At 44.4% G+C, this 27,648-nt stretch overlaps 1 protein-coding gene across 1 annotated transcript in view; it reads left to right on the top strand.

Annotated features, from left to right (window-relative positions):
- Nucleotides 1-27,167, top strand: part of NEB (nebulin) — a 96,483-nt gene extending 69,316 nt beyond the window's left edge. The window contains exons 116-149 of the mRNA XM_069021334.1: nucleotides 579-683; nucleotides 770-880; nucleotides 1,084-1,194; nucleotides 1,641-1,742; nucleotides 1,857-1,955; nucleotides 4,408-4,518; nucleotides 4,659-4,763; nucleotides 5,514-5,618; nucleotides 6,781-6,885; nucleotides 7,671-7,781; nucleotides 8,245-8,355; nucleotides 9,473-9,586; nucleotides 9,712-9,816; nucleotides 10,229-10,333; nucleotides 10,442-10,546; nucleotides 11,329-11,421; nucleotides 12,472-12,564; nucleotides 15,948-16,040; nucleotides 16,902-16,994; nucleotides 17,872-17,964; nucleotides 18,819-18,911; nucleotides 19,625-19,717; nucleotides 20,151-20,243; nucleotides 20,779-20,871; nucleotides 21,318-21,410; nucleotides 22,163-22,255; nucleotides 22,562-22,654; nucleotides 22,929-23,021; nucleotides 23,348-23,455; nucleotides 23,653-23,836; nucleotides 24,401-24,493; nucleotides 25,153-25,305; nucleotides 25,534-25,643; nucleotides 26,520-27,167. Of these exons, the coding sequence (XP_068877435.1) occupies nucleotides 579-683; nucleotides 770-880; nucleotides 1,084-1,194; nucleotides 1,641-1,742; nucleotides 1,857-1,955; nucleotides 4,408-4,518; nucleotides 4,659-4,763; nucleotides 5,514-5,618; nucleotides 6,781-6,885; nucleotides 7,671-7,781; nucleotides 8,245-8,355; nucleotides 9,473-9,586; nucleotides 9,712-9,816; nucleotides 10,229-10,333; nucleotides 10,442-10,546; nucleotides 11,329-11,421; nucleotides 12,472-12,564; nucleotides 15,948-16,040; nucleotides 16,902-16,994; nucleotides 17,872-17,964; nucleotides 18,819-18,911; nucleotides 19,625-19,717; nucleotides 20,151-20,243; nucleotides 20,779-20,871; nucleotides 21,318-21,410; nucleotides 22,163-22,255; nucleotides 22,562-22,654; nucleotides 22,929-23,021; nucleotides 23,348-23,455; nucleotides 23,653-23,836; nucleotides 24,401-24,493; nucleotides 25,153-25,305; nucleotides 25,534-25,643; nucleotides 26,520-26,693 (3,636 nt within the window). The 3' untranslated portion in view covers nucleotides 26,694-27,167. The remainder of the gene's footprint in view (nucleotides 1-578; nucleotides 684-769; nucleotides 881-1,083; nucleotides 1,195-1,640; nucleotides 1,743-1,856; nucleotides 1,956-4,407; nucleotides 4,519-4,658; nucleotides 4,764-5,513; nucleotides 5,619-6,780; nucleotides 6,886-7,670; nucleotides 7,782-8,244; nucleotides 8,356-9,472; nucleotides 9,587-9,711; nucleotides 9,817-10,228; nucleotides 10,334-10,441; nucleotides 10,547-11,328; nucleotides 11,422-12,471; nucleotides 12,565-15,947; nucleotides 16,041-16,901; nucleotides 16,995-17,871; nucleotides 17,965-18,818; nucleotides 18,912-19,624; nucleotides 19,718-20,150; nucleotides 20,244-20,778; nucleotides 20,872-21,317; nucleotides 21,411-22,162; nucleotides 22,256-22,561; nucleotides 22,655-22,928; nucleotides 23,022-23,347; nucleotides 23,456-23,652; nucleotides 23,837-24,400; nucleotides 24,494-25,152; nucleotides 25,306-25,533; nucleotides 25,644-26,519) is intronic.
- Nucleotides 27,168-27,648: the final 481 nt, after the last annotated feature.

Here is a 27,648-nt window from a genome sequence, read left to right as displayed (position 1 = left end):
ACTTTACTCACTACTTAACTGTTGCATTGGAAATATAATTGGATGAACCACGAAGCTTTGAACAGATGTTCTCAGTCTCACTTCATTTGAATTGATTTATTTAATTAACAAATGGACTGAATAAATTTGAATTAGTTTGGTCTTGTAAATGCCACAGGTCTAGTTCATGGATTAAATTAATATTCAAAGTTAACATTGCCTGAACACCCCTAGACCTTACACCCAGGTGCATCTCTGCATTCCTGGTATTGAAATGGAAATGTCTGGAGAAAACCACCAAAACCACTGCAGGTATAAATTGGGAATAGCACAAAATATATTTGATAACTACCCGAAAGATTGTTAATAATAACACAAAATATCTTTAATAATTACTAACAATATGTTAATATTGAGTATATTAAAAATATTCCAAGTGAGAGCCATAGGAATATATGGACTAGGCTGTAAAATGTCAAAATACAGGATTTTCTACAAAATTTTGCACTAAAAACCAAACACAACTGTAATAATTATTTTTTAATCTGTCAGAAGACAAAATGCACATTATTTAAACTGAGATCTTTGCTTCCTGCTAGATAAAATACAAAGAGAAGCACAACAAAGCCCGAGGGACCTACCACGTTGTTCCAGACACCCCTCAGATCCTGCTGGCTAAGAATGTCACCTCTCTGGTGTCTGAGGTAAAACATCAGCAATTATTTATTCATTTCATTCCATTCCATCCTTGAACTGCTGGGTTTTACCTGGTTTTGCCCTGTGCTTGCAGAACAAGTACAAAGAGCAGAGCAAGAAGCAGCTGCCCCGTGGCTCTTTCACGACCCTGCCCGAGACGCGGGACACCGTCCACGTGAAGGAGGTGACCAAGAACGTCAGCGAGGTGAGTTCAGACCCAGCTCATCATCTCCAAAGATAAGATAAGCTTTGGCAACCTGAGCTCCAAAAACTGCAGCCACTTTTGGGAATGAGGTGATTCCTCTTTATCCAGCTACAGCAGTCCCAGGGAGCTTTTTCCAAGTTTCTGTAGCATTTTCCTCCATGTGACATTAAAAACTCACACGTGGCCCTTTCTGCTCTTGACAGACAAACTACAAAAAGAAGTTTGTGAAGGAAAAAGGCAAATCCAATTATTCTGTCATGCTGGAGCCTCCTGAGGTGAAACATGCCATGGAAGTAGCTAAAAACCAGAGTACAGTAAGTTTGCTTCTTTTTCCAATAATTTTGTAGGTTATGTAAGCAAATTCAGCTGGAAAAACCCAACTTTATGGATTTCTGAATTTCCTCTCAGCCTCCATGTTCAGGTGTAATTTTGAAAGATGAAGGTACAAGTATTTACAAATATAAAAATGCACTAAAATAAAGGATTTGTCCTTCAATCCCATGGTAGGATTTCAAGTAATGTGGTGCAAATCACATCTAATAATTTTTTTCATCCCTTCAGACACAGACAGAATTTCCCACATTTATTTCTTCACTTGTAGACAACTTGCAAAACCAGATTCCCAGATCCATTCCTTGTGAATTTATTTCCAAAATAAACCCATGCACTTTCTCAGCAACGTTGCTGTGTCCTTTACTGGTGTATTCCCCATGAATAAACCTCATTAATTTTCTTTCCTCTGTCTTTTTCCATGGGTTAGATTGAATACAAGAAGGATGCCAAGTCCAAGCTCCACTACACACCCATAGCAGATCGACCAGATATTAAGAAAGCAACTCAGGCTGCCAAGTTAATCAGCAATGTGAGTGTTTTCAAGTCCTCTGGATAATCCTTTAGCATTAATTTCACTACAAAATCCAGTAGAATGATTAAAAGAGGATTTTATCACTGCCAAAGGATTTATTTCTTTTATTAGATTGAATATAAGAAGCGTGGAGCAGCAGGTGTGGGTGTGACCATGCTGGGACGTCCAGACATTGAGCTGGCCAAGGAGGTGTCCAAACTGACCAGCCAGGTAAGGGCCAAATGAAAAGTTGGTGAAACTTCAAAGCAATGAGAGAAATGAGAAATAAAATTAACTTATAATGTCACTGTTATAACTGAAATTATTGCCAGAGTAGGGGAAAAGGAAGGGAAGGTGTTAAAATAAAAATTAAATACCAGTACAAGGTATTTCTTTGTTAAACTTTTCCAGTGTCATTAATGGAGGTATAAAATCTTCTTAAAATGATGTTGTGACAAGATCTTTTAAATGCTGAAGTGTTTGTCCTGCTCTTTTTTAGCTCTTTTGGGTACTGGCTTTACCAGAACCAGCCTTTACCTGACTCTTATTTTCCATCCTTTGAACGGACACTCGGTTTCTTTCAGCCACTTTCTTTCTGCTTTGTCTTTAAAAGGATCTTGTGGCAGGACCTCAATCCCTCTTGGTTCCTTGTCTCCCCTTCCTGTTTGAATTCTGGATTTTTGCCTTTCTGACCTTGCTTTCTTGCTGCTGGTTGTAGGCAGAGTACCTCAAACAACACATGAGAGGCCATGGAGCTGCTTCCTATGACACGCCCTGGATGAGAACCTTTAAGAAAGCAAATATGCTAAGTAGTCATGTAAGAGAATTTTAATTAAGTGAAATTAATGCCATCGTTGTGCATCTGTCTCTTGCTTGCATAATTATCTTGCAATTCTGTAGCACCATGTGAAGCTTGAAATGTTGTTCTGCCCTTCATAATGGTTTTGGAGCTTCCAGGTTTTTTAATGGAAGTTTCTAGTGCACTCACCTAATGTGAAAACTCACCTTTTTCACCCAAAAACCCGTCAAATTTGAGCATTTATTGTCTAAAAATGCAAAAAAGCCCTGGAAATATATGTATAAATAAATGTGTATGACCAGCCTGAGCAATGGTGCTGGTAATTTTCAGTAAACAGTCACCAGAACTTCATTTTAACTCTTCTAACTATTCTATTAAAACTTCATTTAAACTTTAATGAAACTATTTTATTGGCTGGAATTTCATAATGGAAGAGCAGACTATGACTGAATCAGTCCCACTGAGAAGTGCAGCCTGGACTGGTTTGAGGGCTCCTTGGTTCTTAGACTTCTTCCCACATCAAAACCTTTGGAAAATAGAAAACCAGAGCCTGGATTGCCCATTTGGAAGTGGCAGCAGACAGGTCTGTGCCACTTCAGTTTTACACATGTATTTCCAAGGGCAAAAAAGGAGGATTTTGGTTTTTCCATGTCTGGCTGTGTCTGCTGCCATGTTTGAATGTTTGAATGTCCACCACGGTGTCTGCAGGAAAACCAAGGATCTCCTCAGGGGAACCAAGGATTCTTAAACTGATCTACAGGAAAAAGAAGAAATTCTGTTTATTCCCCTTCAGTGATGAGATCCTGGTTTTCCATTCTTTTGCCACTCTGAGTCTTTTAAATATTCTTTGCTGAGATGATTTTGGTTCTGAGAGGAAATGAGCTGCTGGAGGGGCACTGAGGGAGCAAAGAATGGTCAGCATCATCTTTAACTGTTGTTTTCTTCTCTTGGACATCTCTTCTCATAAACTTTGTAAAGCATCACGTCCACTTTGTTTATCCAGTTGAGTTTTTTAGTTGGATTTTGTCTGTCTGGCTCGCTTGCTTTTAATTTTTCATGGATCTCCCAGCAAATCTTTTGGATTTAAAAAATTCTCATTCCTTTCAACATTTCTGTGCCTCCAGCCTGGATCTGCTGGATTCTGATGGCTCACACTGCTATGTTTTACCTGGCTGAAGCTGATGTGGTTTGGAAGTGTTACTAAACCTCTTGCAGAATCAAATTAATTATTTATCGTTAGTAATTAATTGTGTCACTGTTCTGTTTGTGATCATTACTGTCCTCCTTTATCCCTAATCCAGTCAGAACACACTGTATGCATAACAATGTACTGAAATCTTCAGTGCTCTGAAGTCTTGAGGTTTTTAAAGCTCTTATTTCTCCAAGAAGTATGTAAAAAATTCTTTTAAACACTCTTTCATATGCTCTTATATTATATTTTATATAATATATTATATATTAATGTTATATATAATATTATAATTATATAAGATATAATTTTCTTGTATTTTACTCTTATTATACCTGTCCCTGTTTTTATCTCTTTGTGAAACATCTTAAATCAATGGACTGTTCCCATCAAGTGAAGAATTCTTCACCTCCAAGGGTCAGAATTTTGGCCACACAATTCTCCTGGCTCTTTTATTTTTACAGTGGGGAGATGTAACTGGAAGAAAAATCACAAGTGGTATCTTGTAAATATCAAACAGATGTCGATTTTCTTTCTGTGTCAGGTCTTTTTTAAATAGTCTTTATTCCAGTGGACACCTTTGAGTTCCTGCACTTTTGTTCTTCTCCTAACCAGCCCCAGTGGAACAGGGGGTGCTGCAGCCAAACAGGTGAGTCCTGCAGAGCAGCTGTGACACCTGGCTGTTCTCTGTTTAGGTGAAATACAAGGAGAACTTTGCCAAAGAGATGGGTAAGAAGCCAAAATATGATTTGAAGGAGGCCAAAATCTACAAGACCCTGAAGGATGCCCACAACATGGCCAGCGAGGTACGTTCACGTTTGCTTTTCCTGGGGGGAAATCCCAACCCTCCTTCCCAAATCCCTCCTTTGTGTTGTTGGAAGCTCTCCCAGCCCAGGCTGGACCAGCAGGGCCCTCTCCTGACGGGGTTTGGCCCCTGTGCCTGCAGGTGAAGTACAAGGCAGACCTGAAGAAGCTGCACAAGCCCGTCACGGACATGAAGGAGTCGCTGCTCATGAACCACGTGCTGAGCACGAGCCAGCTCGCCAGTGCTGTAAGCTCAGAGTGATCCCACAGCTCCCACGGGTGGGAATTCCCTTGGGAATTCTCTGCTAACTCCTCCTCCTGTAACAGCTGCTCCCTGTGCTCCCTTCATGGGCATCACCTGGTAGTGACCTCTTCCTCCATTTCCTAATGACTCCTCCTTAACCAGCGGCATCCCCACCTTTGTGCTCTGGGGAGGGAAATCTTCACCACCTGTACAACTGCTAATATTTTAAACACTGATCATTTTTACTGGATTGATTCTTGATCCCATTTTAACTGGTTGCACTACACTAACAAATACTTTTTTTTTTTCCTTTTTTCTTTACTGATTACTGTATTTAAATGTTTTATTTTTATCTGGTTTTTTTTTTTTATTTCGTGCTTAACACTCCCCTATTGTAAATCCACATAATTGTGCCTAACAAAGTAATTGATAATGAGAAAAGGCAAAACCCTCTATTGCCTGGTACAGCCTTTTCATTACCCACTGTGTTTTCTCTCTTCTCTTTCTTCTTTTAATCCTGGTTTTTACAAAACGTTTCTTGCAATCCAAATGACCATAAGAAAGATAACTATTCCCCCACATCTTTAACCCCCATTATCAGTTCTAAACTTCTTGGTTTTTGTTTTTCTTCTTGCATTTCTAATTTCTCTTTGATGTTCCGTTGAAGTGTTGCTTTGATTGGACCTAAGAAGTAAATTTGCTGAGGGATTTTTTTTTTTTTGATTGAGATGATTTTTGACACCTTCCCTTCAGTACCAGTACAAGAAGCAATATGAGAAGAGTAAGGGTCACTACCATGTGGTGCCAGATAATCTTGAACAGGTTCACTTCAGGGAGGCCTCAGAACTCCAGAGCCACGTAAGTTGGACATGTGTTTGTCATTATCCCAACTCACTGAGCACCAAATTCCATCAGAATCCTCCCAGTAAATCCTCCAGGCTGTGACAGTCCCTGTGCTTCTCTGCCCCACCAACACTGCACACCTGGGTAAGGATCCAGGGAGAAACACCTGCACATGTCCAAGTTCAGAACACATAAAATACACAGATAAGATCTCAGTGTGATTCCTTCATTCCAGAGTCAATCCCTGTTGCTCACCTCTGCTGCACAAGGATCTTTTTGCACAGGATGATACATTTATCAGGGGGATTTTTGTCTAGAGAAGAAAGGACCTGGAAACCACAGAAACTGGGAAGTGAAGGAATTAGGGTTGTTGCTGACAGTGTATTTCCAACTGCTTCATCCATTCCAGTGATCCAAAGGAGAGCTCTGCTGTCCTTTCCTGCATCCAAAAAGGCTTTATCCAAAACAGCACCTCCTGCTGCTTTTAAACATGCCTGGAGGTTTTCCCTCTGGAACAAAACAGTGAATCCCTCCAGAGAAATTCATAGTGTGATTTAGACTCTGATCCTCTCTGTTCCAAGTGTTTACTGGCTGTAAAGCAAGAGAGAAATTATGGCTAGAACACAGCTAGAAATTATGGCTGGTTGTTCTGGTTCTTGGCATGGAATTCCAGAATGGTTTGGGGACATTAAGGATAATCCAGTCCCACCCCTGCCATGGGCAGGGACACCTCCTACTATCCCAGGTTGCTCCAACCTGGCCTGGGACACTTCCAGGAATGTTCAAGCTATGGAAAGGCAAAAAGGTCACATAGCAAAGGACTATAAGGAAATGGTTGTTAATCAGGTTGTTGTTAATGAGGTTGTAATTAATTTTTAAGTCAGTCCTTGTTGCTCCAGTTTGGAATCAGGCTCTGACTTGGCCACAGCCACAGCATTACCCCATTCAGCACTCTGAAAATCTGGATAATAGAACCTGAAGCAGGAATCTTTTCATCTTCCTGGACATTTTACTTCCTGGACACCAAATTTTACATTTTCTGGTCAATAATACAAATTTCAGGAAGGCAAACTGTATTAGACATTAACTTTTACCACAGAACTGTTGATAGTAGGCACATACTGCTCAATTAATTAGGTCTTTGATTATTTAGGAACGTGACTTTTTATCTTCTCAGGTGAAATACAGAGAAAAGTACGAGAAGGAAAAAGGAAAACCCATGTTGGACTTTGAAACTCCCACATACCTGACTGCAAAGGAGTCTCAGCTCATGCAGAGCGAGGTAACATCAGTACTGATCAGCTGAAAAGCTTGAAAATGTCTTTTTTGTCCCTAAACTGTAATAGGGATTTAACAGGCAATTCTACTTGCACCTTGTGCACGCTGATAGACTGAAAAAATAGATCAGATTTCTTGATGATGGTTGTTAAATGCTACATTGAACATTCATGACACCTTCCTGTCAAGAAATGAGTCAGAAATTATCTGTAATTTTTATCAGCTCTCAGTGAATGAAGCTTAAACAAGTCCTTGAATAAGGAATGTGGTACAAAACTCATTTCCTTTAAACTTTTACAACGTGACAGTGTTTGTGTGATATCACAGGACAGAGAAAGTGCCCTGCTTCTTTTTTTTCACCTCAAAACTCCATTTTTCAGAAACTCTTTTATTCCCTGCATGTCTCTGCTGTCACAGGTTCTCCCCAGCCTGTCATTCTCTTTTCTTGAGCAGTTTTTTTGTGTTTATTTGAAGTTTAATCCTGCTCTGGCCCAGATGGAGGCTGCAAAGCAGCTGTGTAAGGCCGTTAGTCCTTGTGGTACCTTTTGAATGTTTTCTCTACATAGACAAATGAGTAGAAAAATAAAAACCAGAGGCAGGATCAGGTCCTGTTTCCATGGAAAGCAGTGAGCTGCTTCACAAGTTTTAGTGGGAACAGGGTTTAGGTGCCCATTTAGCATCAGCTGTACCCAGTGGCATTGATACCCTCCCAACTTTGCACATAATGAAAATATTGTAATAAATATTTGCTGGTTTACCTTTTTTCCTCCTTCTTCTTGCTCTCTTTAGAAAGAATATAAGAAGGACTTTGAAGAGTCCATGAAGGGCAGGAACCTCACTGGCCTGGAGGTCACACCATCCCTCTTACATGTCAAATACGCCACCAAAATAGCGAGCGAGGTACCAGCTCCTCTGGGCTTCTTTCCTCTGCCTCCTTCAGCACCTGCAGCATTCCCAGCACCAGTTCTGCTTCCCCACTCTCCTCCCCATGCACACTGAGCGTGTTCACTTGGATTTTGTGCTGTGAGATAATTTGCCATGGACATTTCTTCCTTGTCCTTTAACTGTATTCCCATTTCCTGCCCCTCTCTGACTTCCCTCAGCCTACCTGGTTCATATGTGTGTGCCTTGCCAATTTATCTTCTACAATAATCCCTGTCTTCTGTTGGAGTAGTTCTTCTATAACCCTCTGCAATATTCTTTCTTGTTTTCCAAATTGTTTTCCAAATATCTTTCTTTTTTTTTTTTTTCTTTTGGAGATTTTGGAATTTTTTTTCATTAATTTTTTTGCAACAAAGTTAGTAGAGTGTAAAACTCCCTCTGGTCTTGCTTTGTAGTGTTTTTCTTTCTCCTTCTCCTGCAGAAAGAGTACAGGAAGGATCTGGAGGAAGGAGTCAAAGGGAAGGGACTGACAGCCTTAGAGGAGACTCCAGACATGCTGAGAGCCAAGAATGCAACTCAGATCCTGAACGAGGTATGGAAGAGCTGCTTGGGAAGTGCCTGAGTGGATGGAACAGCCTCCAAATGCCAGGGGCAGCGACACCTTCCACTGTCCCAGGCTGCTCCATGCCCTGTCCAACCTGGCCTGGGACACTGCCAGGGATCCAGGGGCAGCCACAGCTGCTCTGGGAATTCTCTGCCAGGGCCTGCCCACCCTCCCAGACAGGAATTCCTTCCCAGTATTCCATCCATCCCTGCCCTTCCACTGGTGTGGACTTCATCATTCCCTAGAAATTCTTGAGTAGAGGGAAGAAAAGAGCATGGATGAGGGGCTAAGGACCAAAGTGGACTTTGAAGTGAGCTCTTTCCTGTGTTTACAGTTGCTGTCAGGAATTAGATGGAAAGCAGGAGCTGGGATCAACAGTCACTCAGGGGACTCATTAGTTAATTAGTCAAGGGTCTAAACCAAGATTTAAATCATGAAGCACACACTGAAATAATCTGGAATTATATAATTTGTGTGCATAATTACGAGTTGCTATTAGAGGTATCCCTGGTTTGGGATTAGCAGTATTCCTGGTTGGGGACTGGCACTATCCCTGGTTTGGGATTTGTACTGTTCCTGGTTTGGGACTGGCACTATTCCTGGTTTACAGTTGGTACTATCCCTGGTTTGGGATTGGCACTGTTCCTGGTTTGGGATTTGTACTGTTCCTGGTTTGGGACTGGCACTATTCCTGGTTTAGAGTTGGTACTATCCCTGGTTTGGGATTGGCACTGTTCCTGGTTTGGGACTGGCACTGTCCCTGGTTTGGGATTTGTACTGTTCCTGGTTTGGGACTGGCACTATTCCTGGTTTGGGACTGGCACTATCCCTGCTTTGGGATTTGTACTGTTCCTGGTTTGGGACTGGCACTATCCCTGCTTTGGGATTTGTACTGTTCCTGGTTTGGGACTGGCACTATCCCTGTTTTGGGATTTGTACTGTTCCTGGTTTGGGACGGGCACTATTCCTAGTTTAGAGCTGGTACTATCCCTGGTTTGGGACTGGCGCTGTTCCTGGCTTGGGACTGGCACAATTCCTGGTTTGTGGCTGTGAATCTGGAGCTGCTGAAGCTGCTGCACCCCTTTGCTGTGATGTTCCCCTGCAGAAGGAGTACAAGAAAGCCTTGGAGCTGGAGATCCGCGGGAAGGGCCTGAGCGAGCTGGCCCTGGAGACGCCGGATTTTGTGAGGGCCAAGAACGCCACCGACATCGCCAGCCAGGTCTGTGGCACCCCCCGGCTCCCTGAGCTCTTTTTAAAGCAAAATGGGGATTTTTCTGGTTCAACCCAGTGCAAGTTGTTGTGCAGAGATGATCGAGGCACCTAAACGTGAGCTTTGCCCGACAGATCAAATACAAACAATTGGCAGAAATGGAGAAAGCCAACTACACCAGTGTTGTTGATACTCCAGAGATTATTCATGCCCAGCAGGTCAAGAACCTTTCCAGCCAGGTATCTTGAGTGAAGCAATTAATCCTGCTCCTGTGGGAATCCAGGAAATACTAATTGAGCACCCAAATAACCACCTCTCACAACGTTCAGGAGGCACCAGGGAACAAACCTCTTCAGAGCTCTGGAATTCTATGGCAATAATCAAATTAATTTTACTACTGTAGCAAGTGACACAATAATTTCTCTTGCTTTGCAAAGCTAATTCTTTTTTAAGCAGATTCTTCTTAATTTCCTACTCCTCAATAACCTGCTGTCTAAAATAAACCTTGCACACAGGCGTAATCTCAGTTTGTATCAGACAGAGAACTCACATCTCCACAAAGATGGGCACTGTTCAACAATCAATAACTCCAGTTTGTTTATTGCTGGTTTCGTGTTTTCTATTTTTAATCCATTTGGGCTTTTCCATCAGAAAAAATACAAGGAAGATGCAGAGAAGGACATGCCCTACTATGTGCCTGTGGCTGACACACCAGAAATGCAGCGGGTCCGAGAGAATCAGAAGAACTTCAGCATGGTAAGTACAGAAATTTTTAAAAAATAGATATGTTTTTTATCTTCAAAGACAACTGTGAGTGAATTTGTACAGCACAAAGTTAACATTTGACATTTCCCCTTTTCACAGCTTCAATATCAGTCAGACCTACAGAACAGTAAAGGAAAGGTCACAGTGGTACAGGACACCCCAGAAATCCTGAGGGTGAAAGAGAACCAGAAGAATTTCAGCTCGGTATGGTCACCTCTGTCTTCACTTCTCAGCCCAAAAAATAGAGTTTAATATCTTCAATAAAATTACAATTTTTGGTGCTTCTCCTACAGATACAGTAGATTTAGCTGGGCTTTGCAAGGTGCTTTTCCCTGCTGTTTTTGTGGGGTGATTGGCTTCTTTCACAGGCACAGCTGTGATAGAGTCAATCCCTCCTGTCATTAAATTAATATCATTATTGTCCCTTTTCCTTTGTGCTGTTCCCATGCCAGTCCCTCCCTGTCCCTCCTCGTGCTCTGTGTGCCTGAGTCGTTGCCCAGTTCCTGTTGCCACGAAGTGCCTCAGGTCTCCTGTGGCATTTTGCCTCCAGCACCATTAGCAAAGTACAAAGTGGAAAATCTTTGTATATATCAAATTAGAGCAAATAATAACCTTCAATCCTAAAATTAGCCCCCAAGTGTTTTGATTATGGAATCATGGAATGGTTGGAAGGGACCTAAAGCTCATCTTCTTCCATCCTGCCATGGGCAGGGACTCCTTCCACTATCCCAGGAATATCCCACTGAAATATATTGGATAATGTGACTTATTATAGAAATAATTTTCTACTTAAAATGCATTAAATACAAAAAAATCAGCTTTTTTTTTTCCACAAATGGTGCTCACTTTGGCCACCTTCAGAGGGGCAGTGACCAGAGTGGATCCTCTGGCTTTCAGCTGCTCTGTTGTGTCCAAATTCAGTGTCTGGGAGCAAGAATGTTGTGTTTTGGATGCTTAACCTTGTTGTCTTCATTCTAAACGTTAAGATTTTGTATAAAGAAGATATTGGAACTGGAACTACAATTGAAAAGACCCCAGAGATGCAGAGGGTTAAACGAACCCAGGATAATATCAGCTCGGTACACAAGAATTGGTTTTTGATACTCACTCTACCACTGCTAATTCAACTTGAAATAATACTTTTTTTTATATTTTTTCTTTTCTTTACATCTTGCTAACAGTGGTTTGGCAATAACCCACCCAGTTAAGGGTGACTTTCTGAAAGATTTTGCCCATCCTCGTTACTTTAACAGCAACCTCTCTAATGATTAACATCCCATTTCTTACTTACAACCCATTTCTAAACCATGGAAGCTCTTGCTGTCATTTTGAGCTCATCCCAGATACAGTTTTGACAGGAAAAAAACCCATTTATGTTGAGAGGGATGTGTTGAAATATCTATTTCAACCCTGGGGCTCAGCTTTAGGATGAGTTGAGTTTTGAGTATTCCACATGATGAAGATTCCACCACCTGTTCCAGGGTGGGACCATCTCCCAGGAAAAAGTGTTTTACTCTGCTCAGACTGAATTTTCTGGTGATGGTTTTCTAGTTTGTTTTGTCCTGGCAAACTTTGGTGTTATCTAAAAGGTCACAGTACTCTAAAATTGGAATAATTATACTTATTAATTTTATTTTGAAGCTCCTAAACCTCCTCCATGCTTTTTTTGAATGCTGTTGTCATTTAGTGTCAGGCACTAACTCTGCAGCCAGTTTGTTCATGCAGAATGTGTTCAATATGTTAAATATGTTCTCGTGAAAGGCTTTTTTTTGTTGTTACCCAAAGCAGAAATGCTTTGGTCACTGCTGAAATGTTGTGAGATGATTCTCACCCTTGTTAAATATGAGGGATTCTCACAGATCCCAAATTCTCCTCTGGTTGGTAGAAAGGCCAAATAGTATCAGGTTCTAAGGAATTTACCTGGTTTTATAAACCCCTTTCAGTGCCATTCCCAGTGACTCAACAGCTGAAGTTGTCACAGATTCCTTGGGAAGGTGAGGGGAAGGTGTTGAATTCCATGAGATCCTTTAAACTTCCCCTCTGCACGAGATCAGGATAAAGCTCTTTATGCACCATTGAATGCTTTCCTGTCAATCCTTTTCCTTTCCCTAATTCCTGTGCCCTTGCAGGTGAAGTACAAGGAGAGCATTGGGAAAGGAACTCCCATTCCCGACCTGCCGGAGGTGAAGCGCGTCAAGGAGACCCAGAAGCACATCAGCTCGGTAATGTCCCTGCTCCTGCACCCTCCAGAGCCCTGCTCCAGCCTTTTATTGTTGGGAAGGCACCAGCTCTCCCAAATCCCTGTGGCCAGCAGCAGGAAATTGAAATACCTGGATTTTACAGGAGTTATCCCCATCGGTCACTGCCTGTGTTCCTTCTGTGACCGTTTCTAAACACAGAGCTAGAAACTAGAATTACCCAGGTTATGTGTTAAAGTTTGTCTGGGTGAGAAAGGATCAGGAAGACAGAACTTTGTGGAAAAAACCCACAACAATTGGAGCCTTTTTGTGTGACAGTTATAAGGGAAAACAAAACCTTCCCCTATCCAGTCAAGTGTAGATTTTACTTGTGTTTCACAGCTCACTTTTGCACGACTGAGCTGTTTTTCCAAATGATTCCTCATTTTTTCTGGCCTTTTCCATAGGTTCTTTTCCCTTGCTGTGATTGCTTTATTTTTGTATTTGTTTCAATGACATCAAGCAGTGAATTTTTTTTTTGTTGGTTTGTTTTGGTTACAAGGATTTTACTATTTGCAAGAAGAGCTGTGAGTGCACTTGTCAGGTGTTCTGTTCCCACATGGTTGGGGTTATTCCATAAGCATCTGCTTTCATGAAAAATACAATTTTCTAAAAATCAAATCATTACAGGTTGAATTAAACCTCATGAGTGCTGATACTCAGTTGGTTTTGTTTCCTAGACATTTAACCCAAAGTAAAGCAGTGGTGCAAACAAACAGAAATGAAAATGAATAAAGCCCACAATGAAGTCTTTGTGTGTTGAACAATTGCAGAAAAGGTTAAACTGTTTATTAATCCCATAAAGAAATGCTGACTGCCTGAAAAGTAATTGTTATATTTCCTAAACTAAGATTAAAAATAAATGCCCCTCTCAGGGCTGGGTCAGGGGAATATTTGTGTCCTTTAAATGAAGGCACATTGAAGGCAAATTACTCTGAGCTGCTGACTGTGCTGATAAAGACACAGTAATGTGAATTGTGCCCTTATTTCTGTATAATCCCAGTTTGTAATCCCAGTAAACAGGTCAGAGGTGTCTCCAAAGGTGGTCTCACCCCGCTGGTGCTTGTGTCCCACAGGTGTTGTACAAGGAGGAGCTGGGCACAGGCACCCCCACGCCTGTGACCCCAGAAATGGAGCGAGTCAAGCGCAACCAGGAGCAGATTAGCTCGGTATTTACACCTTGGAGGAGTTATAACAACATCTGTGTTGTTATAATCCTGTGCTCATAACATCCTAACCTTGTTCTTCCTCAGGGGTTTAGTCCTGGCTGTGCCCTGGCAGGATTTTAACTCATTGATCTTCCACTGTTTGTGCTTTTGGGGGATTTACACCTTGATGTGCTTTTCTTCTAAGAACAAACCTGCCTGAAAATAATACTGGCATTTCCTGAACTAAGCTGGGCAGCAGAACATCCCTTTGGAGCTGTGGTGTTTCTCCCCATGTCTGTTTTACCCTGGGCCTTTATCTCCTCTCTGCAGTCACCTATTGACAGAATAATCCACCACAGCCTCTTCCTTAATCTTTGCCTCTGGAACGAGTGTGCCATGAATCCCAAGTGATCCTAATGCTAAACATAATGCCATAAACGGTGGGATTTGGTGTGTTTGGCCTGTGCTGAGTGGGGTTTTTGTGGCAATGCTGTTGTCCCTCACAGGTGTTGTACAAGGAGGGTTTAGGGGCCGGCACCGCGACGCCGGTGACGCCGGAGATGGAGCGAGTGCGACGGAACCAGGAGCACATTAGCTCGGTACTGAGGGATAGACCACACCTTCCTCCCCTTCCAAACCCAAACCCAACCCCCTTTAAGTCCTCCATGTCACATTCCTTCAATCCTTGGGTGAGCTGTGAGCAACTCTTCCTTAATCAAACCACCAAAACCCTGTCAGGATCCTGAGGTTTTCATTTTCCCCTCAATTTTATTCATGCTCTTGTTCCAGCTGGGAGATTCTAACCTCACTAATGAAAGCACTGGAACAGGGCCTTCTTTTGCTTCCCAAGGAAATATTAATTGTGGGAGTGGTGTCACTGCTCCTCAGGAGCAGAGTCCACCCTTGCAGCACCTCCAGCCTCACCTCTGCCAGTGGAAAATGGACTCAACCCTTCCAAGTCACGGGATCAGGGAATGGTTTGGGTTGGAAGCAGTGAGATGTCTCTGCCTCTCCTGCTGTGCTGGGGCTCTCCTGTGTCCCAAGGTCTTTGTGAGGAGACCAGGTGGCATTCCCAGGTCACAGCAGTGAGGGAGCATCAGGAACATTCGGTGTAGATGGGAAAATTGCTGTAGGAGTGAAGTCCTGTCTGGAATTCCTACTCCTGGCACATCCACTCAGATGAGCACCGTGCCACCACTTCCTTCTCTATTTCTGTTTCCATTTGTGACCCATTTGGGTTCACTCTGCCCCAGTCCCACCAGGAATTTAGTTCTGGCAGAAATCCCTGGGACAGTGACAGGCACTTCCCTTTCCTGGGCTCCCTGCAGCTCCTTCAGCCTGGCTGGAATTCGGAGGCAAAGCTGCCACATCTGGAGCTGCAGTAGGGAAAACCCTTTGCCAGGGAATTTTCAGGAGCCTGGGAACATTCCAGCAGCTCTGGCCTGGGTGGGGTGGCAACAACATTACCTGGTTATTTTATTAAGGCTTTTTTTGCTGGGTTTTGACCAAGGCTAGGAAAACTCTATTTTTCACACTTTGCAGTTTCACGATATTCAATTATTTCTCTTCTCTCTCTCCTCCCTGTCCTCCCCTTTCCTTCCCTTTCATTTTATTTTTATTTTATTACTCCCTGCTGCCCACAGGTGTTGTACAAGGAGGGGCTGGGGGTTGGCACCCCAGTTCCTGTCACTCCTGAGATGGAGAGGGTCAAACGCAACCAGGAGAACTTTAGCTCGGTATCTTTTTATCATTTCAGAAAAAACCCAGTTCCCTGTAGCTATTTAACACCTGCAAACTTTAAATCCTCTCAAATTAACTTATAAAAAATCCCCTTTCTGCTGTTACATTTTTAGGCACGATATTTTATGTACTTATGTTTAAAAATATTTTTCTTATGATTTTAACACTTGTTGCTTCATGTGCATTAATTTTTTTCCTGAAGTTTAAGCTATTTTGTATTTTTAAACTTTTTTTTTCTTAAATTTGTTGTGTTCCCATCCTGTAATACTTTGTTCCTCCACTGAAGCCTCTCCAAGCAGTTGGATGTGTACTTCCAGCTGTCCCTTCCTCTGAATTTATCACATTTAGTAACTGATTTACGCTCCCTAATTTTTCCTGCTTTCTATTACATTTGGTGGGCATAAAATGCCGTGAATTCCCTTCATAAAATGCAGATTTTTTCTGGCTTTACCTCTTTTTGACTGCCCTGTTGCCCCACAGGTGTTGTACAAGGAGGAGCTGGGGACAGGAACCCCCACCCCTGTCACTCCCGAGATTGAGAGGGTCAAACGCAATCAAGAAAACTTTAGCTCGGTATTTTTTAATTTCAAAAGCCAAAAGAATTTCCCTTTTAATCTGTTTTAAAACAATCTTAACCCCAGAATAATTGATTGACACAAGACCATCCCATTCCTTGTGTTTTGCCATTTTTCCTTTGTAATCACTGCCTTACTTTGATTCAGTCCATCCCACTGGTGAGTTTAGATTCCTTCCTCCCATCTTTTTCCTGACATATTTTTTCTGATCTGCTTTTCCTTTTATTAATCTCTTCAGTCCTTGATTCTTCCCCCCCCCCTGGTTTTCCCATGTATAAAATGTCAGCTCTTCACTGCCTGACCCAACTCCGTGGCCGTGCCCTGAGCTCTGATCCCTGAGCCTGCTGGGATGGGTGTGGGATGGGGAAACCAACTGCAGTGGGGGCCTGGATTCCTCCTGGGTTGCATTTGGTGCCTTTTCCCTTGGGAATTGTTGCAGGGAGATGCTGGCAGTGCTCTGGGGATGTTGGCAGGGTTGGAGTGAGTGGAAAGATGAGGGAAGAGCCTTGGAAAACAGGAGAGCACTTGGAATTATATATGTGTAAGGTATAAAATTATAGATTGATATATATAGAGAGAGATTGATATATTTTATGTATTATATAATTCTATAATACATAAAATAAATAAGAAGGAATATATATGTAATGAATAATAATTAATATATAACTATATACCTTTTTCCCAATATCCCACCTAAATCCACCTCCCTTCAGCCTCAGCCATATCAGAGTTTTAAATGAGTTTTTATTTCTGGGGATTTTTTAACTCAGGATGTGTCAGAAGCCCCTCTCTGCTGGGCTGATGATGCTTTTGGTGCTGCTTTGATTCTGTTTTTGACTGCCCTGTTGCCCCACAGGTGTTGTACAAGGAGGAGCTGGGGACAGGAACCCCCACCCCTGTCACTCCCGAGATTGAGAGGGTCAAACGCAATCAAGAAAACTTTAGCTCGGTATTTTTTAATTTCAAAAGCCAAAAAATTTCCCTTTTAATCTGTTTTAAAACAATCTTAACCCCAGAATAATTGATTGACACAAGACCATCCCATTCCTTGTGTTTTGCCATTTTTCCTTTGTAATCACTGCCTTATTTTGATTCAGTCCATCCCACTGGTGAGTTTAGATTCCTTCCTCCCATCTTTTTCCTGACATATTTTTTCTGATCTGCTTTTCCTTTTATTAATCTCTTCAATCCTTGATTCTTTCCCCCCCTGGTTTTCCCATGTATAAAATGTCAGCTCTTCACTGCCTGACCCAACTCCGTGGCCGTGCCCTGAGCTCTGATCCCTGAGCCTGCTGGGATGGGTGTGGGATGGGGAAACCAACTGCAGTGGGGGCCTGGATTCCTCCTGGGTTGCATTTGGTGCCTTTTCCCTTGGGAATTGTTGCAGGAGATGTTGGCAGTGCTCTGGGGATGTTGGCAGGGTTGGAGTGAGTGGAAAGGTGAGGGAAGGGCCTTGGAAAACAGGAGAGCACGAGGAATTCTATTTGTGTAAGGTATAAAATTATAGATTGATATATATAGAGAGAGATTGATATATATAGAGAGAGATTGATATATTTTATGTATTATATAATTCTATAATACATAAAATAAATAAGAAGGAATATATATGTAATGAATAATAATTAATATATAACTATATACCTTTTTCCCAATATCCCACCTAAATCCACCTCCCTTCAGCCTCAGCCATGTCAGAGTTTTAAATGAGTTTTTATTTCTGGGGATTTTTTAACCCAGGATGTGTCAGAAGCCCCTCTCTGCTGGGCTGATGATGCTTTTGGTGCTGCTTTGATTCTGTTTTTGACTGCCCTGTTGCCCCACAGGTGTTGTACAAGGAGGAGCTGGGGACAGGAACCCCCACCCCTGTCACTCCCGAGATTGAGAGGGTCAAACGCAATCAAGAAAACTTTAGCTCGGTATTTTTTAATTTCAAAAGCCAAAAAATTTCCCTTTTAATCTGTTTTAAAACAATCTTAACCCCAGAATAATTGATTGACACAAGACCATCCCATTCCTTGTGTTTTGCCATTTTTCCTTTGTAATCACTGCCTTATTTTGATTCAGTCCATCCCACTGGTGAGTTTAGATTCCTTCCTCCCATCTTTTTCCTGACATATTTTTTCTGATCTGCTTTTCCTTTTATTAATCCCTTCAATCCTTGATTCTTTCCCCCCCTGGTTTTCCCATGTATAAAATGTCAGCTCTTCACTGCCTGACCCAACTCCGTGGCCGTGCCCTGAGCTCTGATCCCTGAGCCTGCTGGGATGGGTGTGGGATGGGGAAACCAACTGCAGTGGGGGCCTGGATTCCTCCTGGGTTGCATTTGGTGCCTTTTCCCTTGGGAATTGTTGCAGGGAGATGCTGGCAGTGCTCTGGGGATGTTGGCAGGGTTGGAGTGAGTGGAAAGATGAGGGAAGAGCCTTGGAAAACAGGAGAGCACTTGGAATTATATATGTGTAAGGTATAAAATTATAGATTGATATATATAGAGAGAGATTGATATATTTTATGTATTATATAATTCTATAATACATAAAATAAATAAGAAGGAATATATATGTAATGAATAATAATTAATATATAACTATATACTTTTTCCCAATATCCCACCTAAATCCACCTCCCTTCAGCCTCAGCCATGTCAGAGTTTTAAATGAGTTTTTATTTCTGGGGATTTTTTAACTCAGGATGTGTCAGAAGCCCCTCTCTGCTGGGCTGATGCTTTTGGTGCTGCTTTGATTCTGTTTTTGACTGCCCTGTTGCCCCACAGGTGTTGTACAAGGAGGAGCTGGGGACAGGAACCCCCACCCCTGTCACTCCCGAGATTGAGAGGGTCAAACGCAATCAAGAAAACTTTAGCTCGGTATTTTTTTTCATTTCAAAAGAAAAAAAAAAAAAATCCTCTTAAACGATTTTAAAATACTTTTTAACCCACACAACAATATTCTTGTTTCCTTATAATCGACTTACCCAAAAAATAATAGCCTGCTCCCTCTCAGGTTTTTTTTTCCTCCATAATTATTACTTACATTGTTCTTATTCCTTTTTTTTAATTACATCATTTTAGTAATTGAATTCCACCTTTTAGAGTGTGATTACCTCTTTTTTTTTTAACTCTTAAAAAACCCGCCCTGTTTTCCTTCATTATTCCCACGAGTCCTTTTTTTAACTCTTAAAAATCCACCTTGTTTCCTTTATTTAGTCTCAACCTTTCTTTTTTTTTTAACTCTTAGAAATCCACCCTATTTTCCTTGTTTAGTTCCACCTTCAGTGTTGTTCCATGCAGTGAATTTCCCCCTGATTTTCCTCATTTTATACACGAGCACTAAACCTTGGCTGGTTGGGGCGGGCTCAGTGGGATCTGCTGTGCTGGGAGAGGAACCACAACTGCTTTATTTGGTACTTTTTTGCTGCTTTCACAGCTTTCCTTGCTCAGTTTTGTGTCCAGGTGCTGAGCAGTGTCGGTGGTTCGGAGCAGGATTTCACTTCTCTCTTCCATCCCAAACTTTCTCTCCAAGCGAAGGCTCCGTGTCCCGGTTTTTTCCCCATCCCTGACCTCGCCCTGTTATCCCGCAGGTTCTGTACCGGGAGGAGCTGGGCACGGGCACCCCAATCCCGGTCACTCCCGAGCTGGAGAGGGTCAAACGCAACCAGGAGCACCTGAGCTCGGTATTGTGTGGAGGAGGAGTTTTCCCTTTAACTCCACTCAACCAAAATCCTTAACCTTTGTTAAAACGGCACCAAAATTCTCTCTTTTTCTTCCATGTAATCAACTGATAAACACATCCTCTCTTCCTCACTGTGTTTTCCAACGTTACTGACCTCCCTCTTCTTAACTGATGCAATTATTTACAAATATTTACGTTGTTCTAAATATTTTTAACTCTTTTGTTCCCTGTTCCAACTTCCTTTTTCCTTTCTATGTGGGGTTTTTTTATGTATAAAATTCTTGATGCCTTGTTTCAACCGTGGAAAAGAGGGAGGAGGGTGTGACTTCCCAGGAGGCTGCAGTGGGGGTTCTGAAAGCTCCCATTCCCCAGGAAATTTTGGGTTTAATGATTTTTGAGTTGCTGATGCTTTTGGACGGTCTCTTGTTGTGCAGGTGTTGTACAAAGAGAGCGTGGGGACAGGGACCCCCACTCCTGTCACCCCCGAGATGGAGAGGGTCAAACGCAACCAGGAGATTTGCAGCTCGGTACTTTGCCAAGAGCAACACTTCCCTTTAACTCTTTAAACGCGGAGTTAAATCCTTTTAACTCTTTCCAAGCACTTTTTAACCGTTTGGAGGAGTGGCTTTGTCCCCAGGCTGCCCCTGCTCTAAAGCAGCGCAGAGCAGGGCTCACTTCTCACTCGTGGCTTTCTCAGGTTGAAATGTTAACTTGGTTCAGTTGATCTTGGTTTTAAGAGCGATTTTAATGTCCTGTTCTAATCCTAAACCCGCCCAAGCTCCTCTCCTTTCCTCTGCAGTGCTGACATTTATTTTAAAGCAGTTAATTGAGTTTTCTGGCCGTGCTCAGCCCCTCCGGTGGGATTTTGTGCTCTTTGATGCAGTACTTACACCATTTATCACCAGTAGTTCAAGCCAGCCTGCCAAACTACTTCTCTACTAAAACAGTGCCCAGGACCCGCTTTAAAAACACCTGGGAAACTAAATCCAAGGGAAAAGAAACGTGTCGGGAGAGCTGTTTCTTGACTGTCACTTTCTCTGGCTCCTTCCTGTCGCCCCACAGGTGTTGTATAAGGAAAACATAGGGAAAGCCACCCCCACCCCCGTCACTCCCGAGATGGAGAGAGTCAAACGCAATCAAGAGATCATCAGCTCGGTACTTCCACCAGGAAATATTCCTGAAGATCGGAGTGAAGTGTTTAACCCGGCTGGAGCATCAGCAACCTGTGCTTATTAACCCCTTAAATGACTCTGCCCCGAGGCCCCGCCCCCGCTCGCACACAAACTGCACCAGCTGCTCTTTAACGCTGCCCAGGCAGCGCTGACTAGGAAATGATCCCTTTTGGGGATGGATGATGTTCTCCTGATGGAATTTTTTGAACCCTTTCTCACTCCACCTGTGCTTTGATGCCAATGATTCCAGCCAGGGCGGGTTCCTGCATCCCAGATTAATGGCAAGGCTCCAATTCCTCCTCCTGTGCCACAGCTCTAACTCCGTGTAACGACTCCAAAGCTGTTTTGTGTGTTCTTTTGGTGCTTTTTGGTTTTTTTGTTTTTCTTTTCCTCTTTAATGACCTTTGGATACTCCCTTGTATCCTGTAGGTTTTGTACAAGGAAAATGTGGGGAAGGTGACCCCAACCCCCATCACCCCTGAGATGGAGAGAGTCAAACGCAACCAAGAGATCATTAGCTCGGTACCTTCCCAGAGATTTCTGGCTTCTTTTGTGCTTAAACTTAATCAAGTAACAGCCTAACTCCCACCCAGAGCTGGTTTTAAATTAAAAATAGATGTATTTCTTTTTTCTGCACATTAATTGCTCCTCCTAAACCCAAATTACTTCGGTCTTAACCGTGTGATCCAGAATTTTAGGCCTTTTTTACAACTTGGTTTGTGAATTTGGGGGTTCTATCCAGACCATCTCAAGAGCTTGGATCCCTTGCTGGGGATCAGGGAATGTTTGGGTTGGAAGGGACATAAAGCTCACTTCATTCCCTTACCTTCCAGTAGCCCAGGCTTTCTAGGGATATTCAGGTTTCTCTCTGTGTTCAGTGTTTCACCTTTCTTTGGATTTTCAGGTGGATTTGACTTCAGGGAAAAACACCCATCCCTGACGCCATTATTTGGGGCAGTGTGCCAACAAAACTTCCCCCTCCCTCCCAAAAAGATCAGGAGTTGCTTCAAATATAGATAAAAAAGCAGGTAAAACACTTCTGGACCAGCTCTGTAGGGCCAGAGGCACTTCCTGAGCCTCTGGAGCCACCCTACACCTGGATAGAGCCCTTAACCACAAATGCCAGCTTTCCTCTCCACTCCCTGTTCCTCACCCCTCCTGGCAGCGCTAAACGTTTGATGTTTTGAAATCTGGTAACAAAGTAATAATTTGGGTTCCAACCCTGGTGCTGTGGGGCTGTTGAAGACCCCGGGTCCCTGTTCTGTGTCCCGCAGGTGTTGTACAAAGAGAATGTGGGGCAGGCGACCCCCACGCCCGTCACTCCCGAGATGGAGCGCGTCAAACGCACCCAGGAGCAGATTAGCTCGGTATTTTCCCAGGAAAACTCTTCCCAAACCTCCCACTGCAGTGGTTAACACCAGAGGATGTCATAGAGCTCTTCTCAATAACCTCACCCTGCCTGGTTTTATTTAACCCTCTAATTTTTTTTTCTCTAAAAAGTCACCTTTTAAGTACTGTGGCTTTAAAGGGGTTTTTTGTCATTTAACTTGTTAATACGATTTTTCCTGACTTTTGTTTCTTTCCTTTCCTAACGGCTGGTGTGGAGTCTAAAAGCAGTAACATCCCAGTTGTGGAGTTGTGCCCTGGTGACTGGGTTCCTTTGTGGTCTGTAGGTTGCATACAGGGAAGGTTTAGGGAAGGCCACTCCCAGCCCGGTCACTCCGGAGATGGAAAGAGTCAAGCGGAACCAGGAACAAATCAGCTCGGTACTGAAAGCACAGCCAAGCACCTTGTGTCAAAAATAACCATCCTGAGCCAAACTCCTAATTCAGCCTTATCTTCCCAGTTTTCCTTATTTTTGCCTATTTTCCCTTTGATTTTTTTTTTTTGTTACCTTTTGCCAATAACTTTTCAGCTGCTTTGTTTCCTGAGATCTTTCCCACTCTGCAGGGCTGAGTTTGCTTGAACATTAACCCCACTCCCAGGAACAGCTGGAATTTCTTCCAGTCTGAGCTGTGTCCACGTGTCTGTGCCCTGCAGGTGCTGTACAAGGAGCAAATGGCCAAGGGAACTCCGACCCCGCTGACCCCGGAGATGGAGAGAGCCAAGCGCAACCAGGAGAACATCAGCTCGGTGGGTGCTGCTGGGGGGGGAAAACACAGGAAAAGAACACTTCATCCCTGACATCCTCACTCAGATGGGAGAGATTTGGAAGGATATTGGAACCATAGGGAATTCTTTAACACTGCCTGGTGCAATCAAGTGTTTCTGTGATGAACTGGGTTAGTTTGGGGTTTTTAAACAGTTAAATTTCAGATTACTGCCATAATACTCTGGGATGTATAAAATGATGGCTCTTCTGTAACAGTCTCATAAAAAATGTGTAAAATCATCTGGGACTGGCCCTTCTTTGCCAAGCTGGTGCTCCAGAGGTAAATCCTGTCCTCCTCCCCCGGCAGGTTCTTTACTCTGACAGCTTCCGGAAGCAAGTCCAAGGAAAAGCCGCCTACGTCCTGGATACCCCGGAGATGCGGCGCGTGCGGGAGACCCAGAAACACATCTCCACTGTAAGAGCACTTCCAGAGGTGTCCTTACCCTGGGAGGGGAGTGAGATAGAAAAGGACAATGTGTCCTACCAGGTTCGGTTACCCACGTCCCAAGTTTGGGATTAGGCTCTCTCAAGAATGGGAAAGCCAAAGTTAAGGAGCTCCCTGCTGGAAATGCCCCCGAGGGAAGCAGGAATCACAGTCATTTGGAATTGCAGGTGAAGTACCACGAGGACTTTGAGAAGAGCAAAGGGAGCTTCACACCCGTGGTCACCGACCCCATCACGGAGCGTGTGAAGAAGAACATGCAGGACTTCAGTGACATCAGCTACAGGGGCATCCAGAGGAGGGTGGTGGAGATGGAGCGGAAACGCGTGGACCAGGACCAGGAGCACATCACCGGTGAGCAGACCTGGGCACATCTGTTACACAGGCACAGCTGGAGGAGGGGTTTAACTTCAGCTCAGCCACATCAATTCAAATTCATCATCACTCGGAGATGTTCTCATCCAAGTCCTTTTGGAAAATACTCTCTCACAGCAGCTGTAAATCACCTGTGACCTGCTGTCCCCACACTTACACTGGGCTTACCTTACTTCTATTTTTAACTTCATCTCTAATTCACAGAGAAATACCTTGCTGTAGATTGATTGTCAAAAAGCCAAATCTGTGCTACAGAACTGAGCAGCACTAATTTATAAAATAAGGGTGATTTTTCAAACAATCCCCAACTGGTTTGGGGTGGAGAGACCTTAAAACTCATCCAGTTCCACCCTGCCATGAGCAGGGACACCTTCCGCTATCCCAGGGTGCTCCAAGCCCCAGTGTCCAACCTGGCCTTGGCCACTCCCAGGGCTGGGGAGGACACAGCTCCTGTTCTGCTGGCCAGGCTGGCCTGTGCTGCTCAAGCTTTCCCAGAGCTGCCCAAGCTCCAGCCTCTCCTCAGGAAGTGCTGTTTTCCTGCAGGGCTCCGGGTGTGGAGAACCAACCCCGGCTCCGTCTTTGACTACGACCCCGCTGAGGACAACATCCAGTCCCGGAGCCTGCACATGATCTCAGGTGTGTCCCACAGGCTCCACTGGGGCACAGTGGGATTTAAACTCCTGTAGAGGTGTGCTTTGGGGGCCAAACAGAGCTGAGAGTTCACAAGTGACACAGGGAACAGAGGAGAAATTGGCTGTAGCTGCTCCTTACCAGTGTAAATTATATCCAAAAAATACACTATTAATCTTCCTCTCATTAAAATGACCCAACAGAGGCAGGAGGAGGATTGTTTATGTGATCCACAGCTGCCACGATACAACATGTGCTTCCTTTTGAGATTACTGAACGTGCTGTTCTCAGTTATCTTTCTTTTAACTCCTGTCTGAGAGGAAAAATACCTGGAGGGTAGAAGAGTCTTGGGGATGGCTCAGAGCTGTGTCAGGAACGAAAGCACAGGATAAGGAGAATAAAAATTTTGGAAGCAGTTAGGACTAAGGGGAAAGAGGCTGGAGAAAGGATAAAAATATTGTGGATATTGAAGAGTAAAATTTCACTGTGGTATCCATGGGATGCTTAACAAGCACTGGGAAATCCCACTACGGAACCATGAAACTGCACTGGGATGATGGAGAAGCTGAGCTTAGCAGGGCTGGGTTCTGTGAGCTCTCTGGGCTGGTGCCCCCGGGCCCCCAGGGCCCCCAGGGCTGGTGACCGTCGCTGCTGTGCCCCCGCAGTGCAGGCGCAGCGCCGCAGCCGCGAGCACTCGCGCTCCGCCAGCGCCCTGAGCATCAGCGGCGCCGCCGACGAGAGATCCGAGCCCTCGGAGGGCACCGAGCAGCGCCTGTCCTACTACAGCAACGGGGGCTTCTTCAGCGCCACGGCCACAGGTACAGGGAGCCCTGTGGGGACAGGCACGGCCCCAGCTGCTCGTGGGACTGCGCTCAGCAACTCCCCGAGCCGGGAAAAGCCTCATCTCCAAAGGGCTGAGTTGCACCCAAGCAGCAGCTGTGAATGTGCATTTTAAACTGCCTTTGCCCCACCCCAGCGGCCTGTATCCAGAACAGCTCTATTACAATGCCTTAAAAAACACCAGGAACTCTCTTGTCCCTTTGCAGTGGGCTACAAGCAGGTGAAGACCATTGAGTTGCCACAGCAGCGCTCCTCCTCAGTCGCCACGCAGCAAACCACGGTGTCTTCGGTGCCTTCCCACCCTTCCACTGCTGGGGTGAGTAACCCTGGTTGCTCCCTGGGGTGAGGAGACAGCTCCAGGAGAGAATGTGGCTGCCTGCAGGGGTCACAGCCCACGGGGAGCACTAATTAATAGCTTTAAGCCAAGACTGAGTTGGTAACATTCCAATCCACGGGGCTGAAGCTCTGTATGAAAGCAGGTGAAGGTGTAACAGTGACTGAAGGGGGACAGACCCTCCCCTGTGCCTGGAAACACTGAATTAGCAGTTGGAAACTCTGAATGAGCTCTTCTTCCTACTTAACACTTGAAAATTTAGGAGTGGGAAGAAGTGCTCATTCAGACATTGCCCCCGGAGCAGGTACAGGACAGTGGGAATGGCACTGCCTCTAAAAATTGCTGGGAGGTAACGACTTAAAGTTACAGCTGGAGCTGATGCTGCTCAACCCTCAGTCAGCATCACCAGCAGCCCCAGGGGTTGTGGCACTCAGGTACCAAGGTGCTCAGGGAGGGAGAAGCAGCCAGGACATTGGAAGGAGCAGCCAGACCCTGCTGTGATGCCAATTCCAAATCCTGGCTGTTGGCGTTTGACCCTGTCCCCTCTGGCTCTGGGCAGAAGACATTCCAGGTCCTGTCAGGGTTTGACCATATCTGACCTGCAGAAGAGGTTCTGTCCCCTGTCAGGGTTTGACCATGTCCTCAGTGTCCCTGCAGAAGGCATTAAGAGCCGTGTCACGGTTTGATCGTGTCCTTTTTGTCCCATGTCAGGGTGTGACCATGTCCCTTCTGTCTCCTCTGTGTCCCAAGACCCTCAGGGCCACGTAAGGCTTTGGCCAGGTCCCTTTGTGTCCCCGAAGCCACTGTGTGTCCTGTCAGGCTTTGCCCATGGCCCTTGTGTCCCTCGTGTCCCTGCAGAAGACGTTCCGGGCCATGTACGACTACACGGCGGCCGACGCGGACGAGGTGTCCTTCAAGGACGGGGACACCATTGTGAACGTGCAGGCCATCGACGAGGGCTGGATGTACGGCACGGTGCAGAGGACCGGCAAGACCGGCATGCTCCCGGCCAACTACGTGGAGGCCGTGTGAGCCCAGCCTGCCCCAGGGCCTCCTGTCCCTGGCAGCCACAACAGGAGTAACTGCAGAGCAAGATCCACCTGGAATAGCTCACAAGGTTCTGTGTAAGCACATCCTGCCTTTCTCCCTGTGCAAAAAACTCCCAGCTATTGTCTGGCATTTCAAACATCACACTGTGACACTACACAACTCAGCATCTCCAAAATTCTGTTACTAAAGACTAACACAGACTTTGCTTTATTCATTCTCCCCCAAAGAGAGGATTTTTCTGTACTGTTCTAAAATGTTTGAATCTCTTCACTTCCTTTTCCATATAAGCCACGTTTAAGCTTTGTATTTCAAACCAATTTGGGGAGGGAAAAGCAACCACCCCTCCCCCTCCTGCTTGCTGAGCTCTCATGAATGCGTTGTCCTGCAACTGTTCTGGGGGCAAAAGCTGTGATTTCTTGTAAATTAGTGATGAATAAAGCTGAGGTTTCTGCAGTATGGATGGATTCACTGGTGCTGGAAGCAGGGACTGAGCCCAAAAACTGGCTTTGCTCAGGAAACGCTGCTGAGCCAGGGAAGGACTTGGATCTGGACAGGTTATTTCACACCTGAACATCATTTTTTGCTTCATCTACTCCAGCACCTGGTACCAGCCACTCCCCAGGAAAGAAGGGAATAAAATTCCTTGGATACCATGTCTAAGATAAGCCTAAATCCAAGTTAACAGCAGGAGCTGTAGCATTACCCCTGAGGAGTTTACAGCTCAGAGGGAATTCCCAGCACAGCCAGCCTGGAAGGGAAATGTCCTTCCCAAGGTAGGAATTGGGACTGGCAGCACTGGGAGCTGGGATTAAAACCCTTTCCATGTGTGAGGAACATCCTTACCTGTGCAGGGCAGGGGATGTAAAGCTGAGCACTCCTAAGGAGGCAGATCTGGAACCACATTAACATTTTCAGGAAAACAAGAAAAGCCCCAGAG

Source organism: Aphelocoma coerulescens, chromosome 7, assembly GCF_041296385.1.
Source record: "Aphelocoma coerulescens isolate FSJ_1873_10779 chromosome 7, UR_Acoe_1.0, whole genome shotgun sequence".
NCBI classification, from domain to species: domain Eukaryota; kingdom Metazoa; phylum Chordata; class Aves; order Passeriformes; family Corvidae; genus Aphelocoma; species Aphelocoma coerulescens.
The sequence above is the reverse complement of the archived record's forward strand: the minus strand, read 5'-3'. Positions and strand labels throughout refer to the sequence as shown.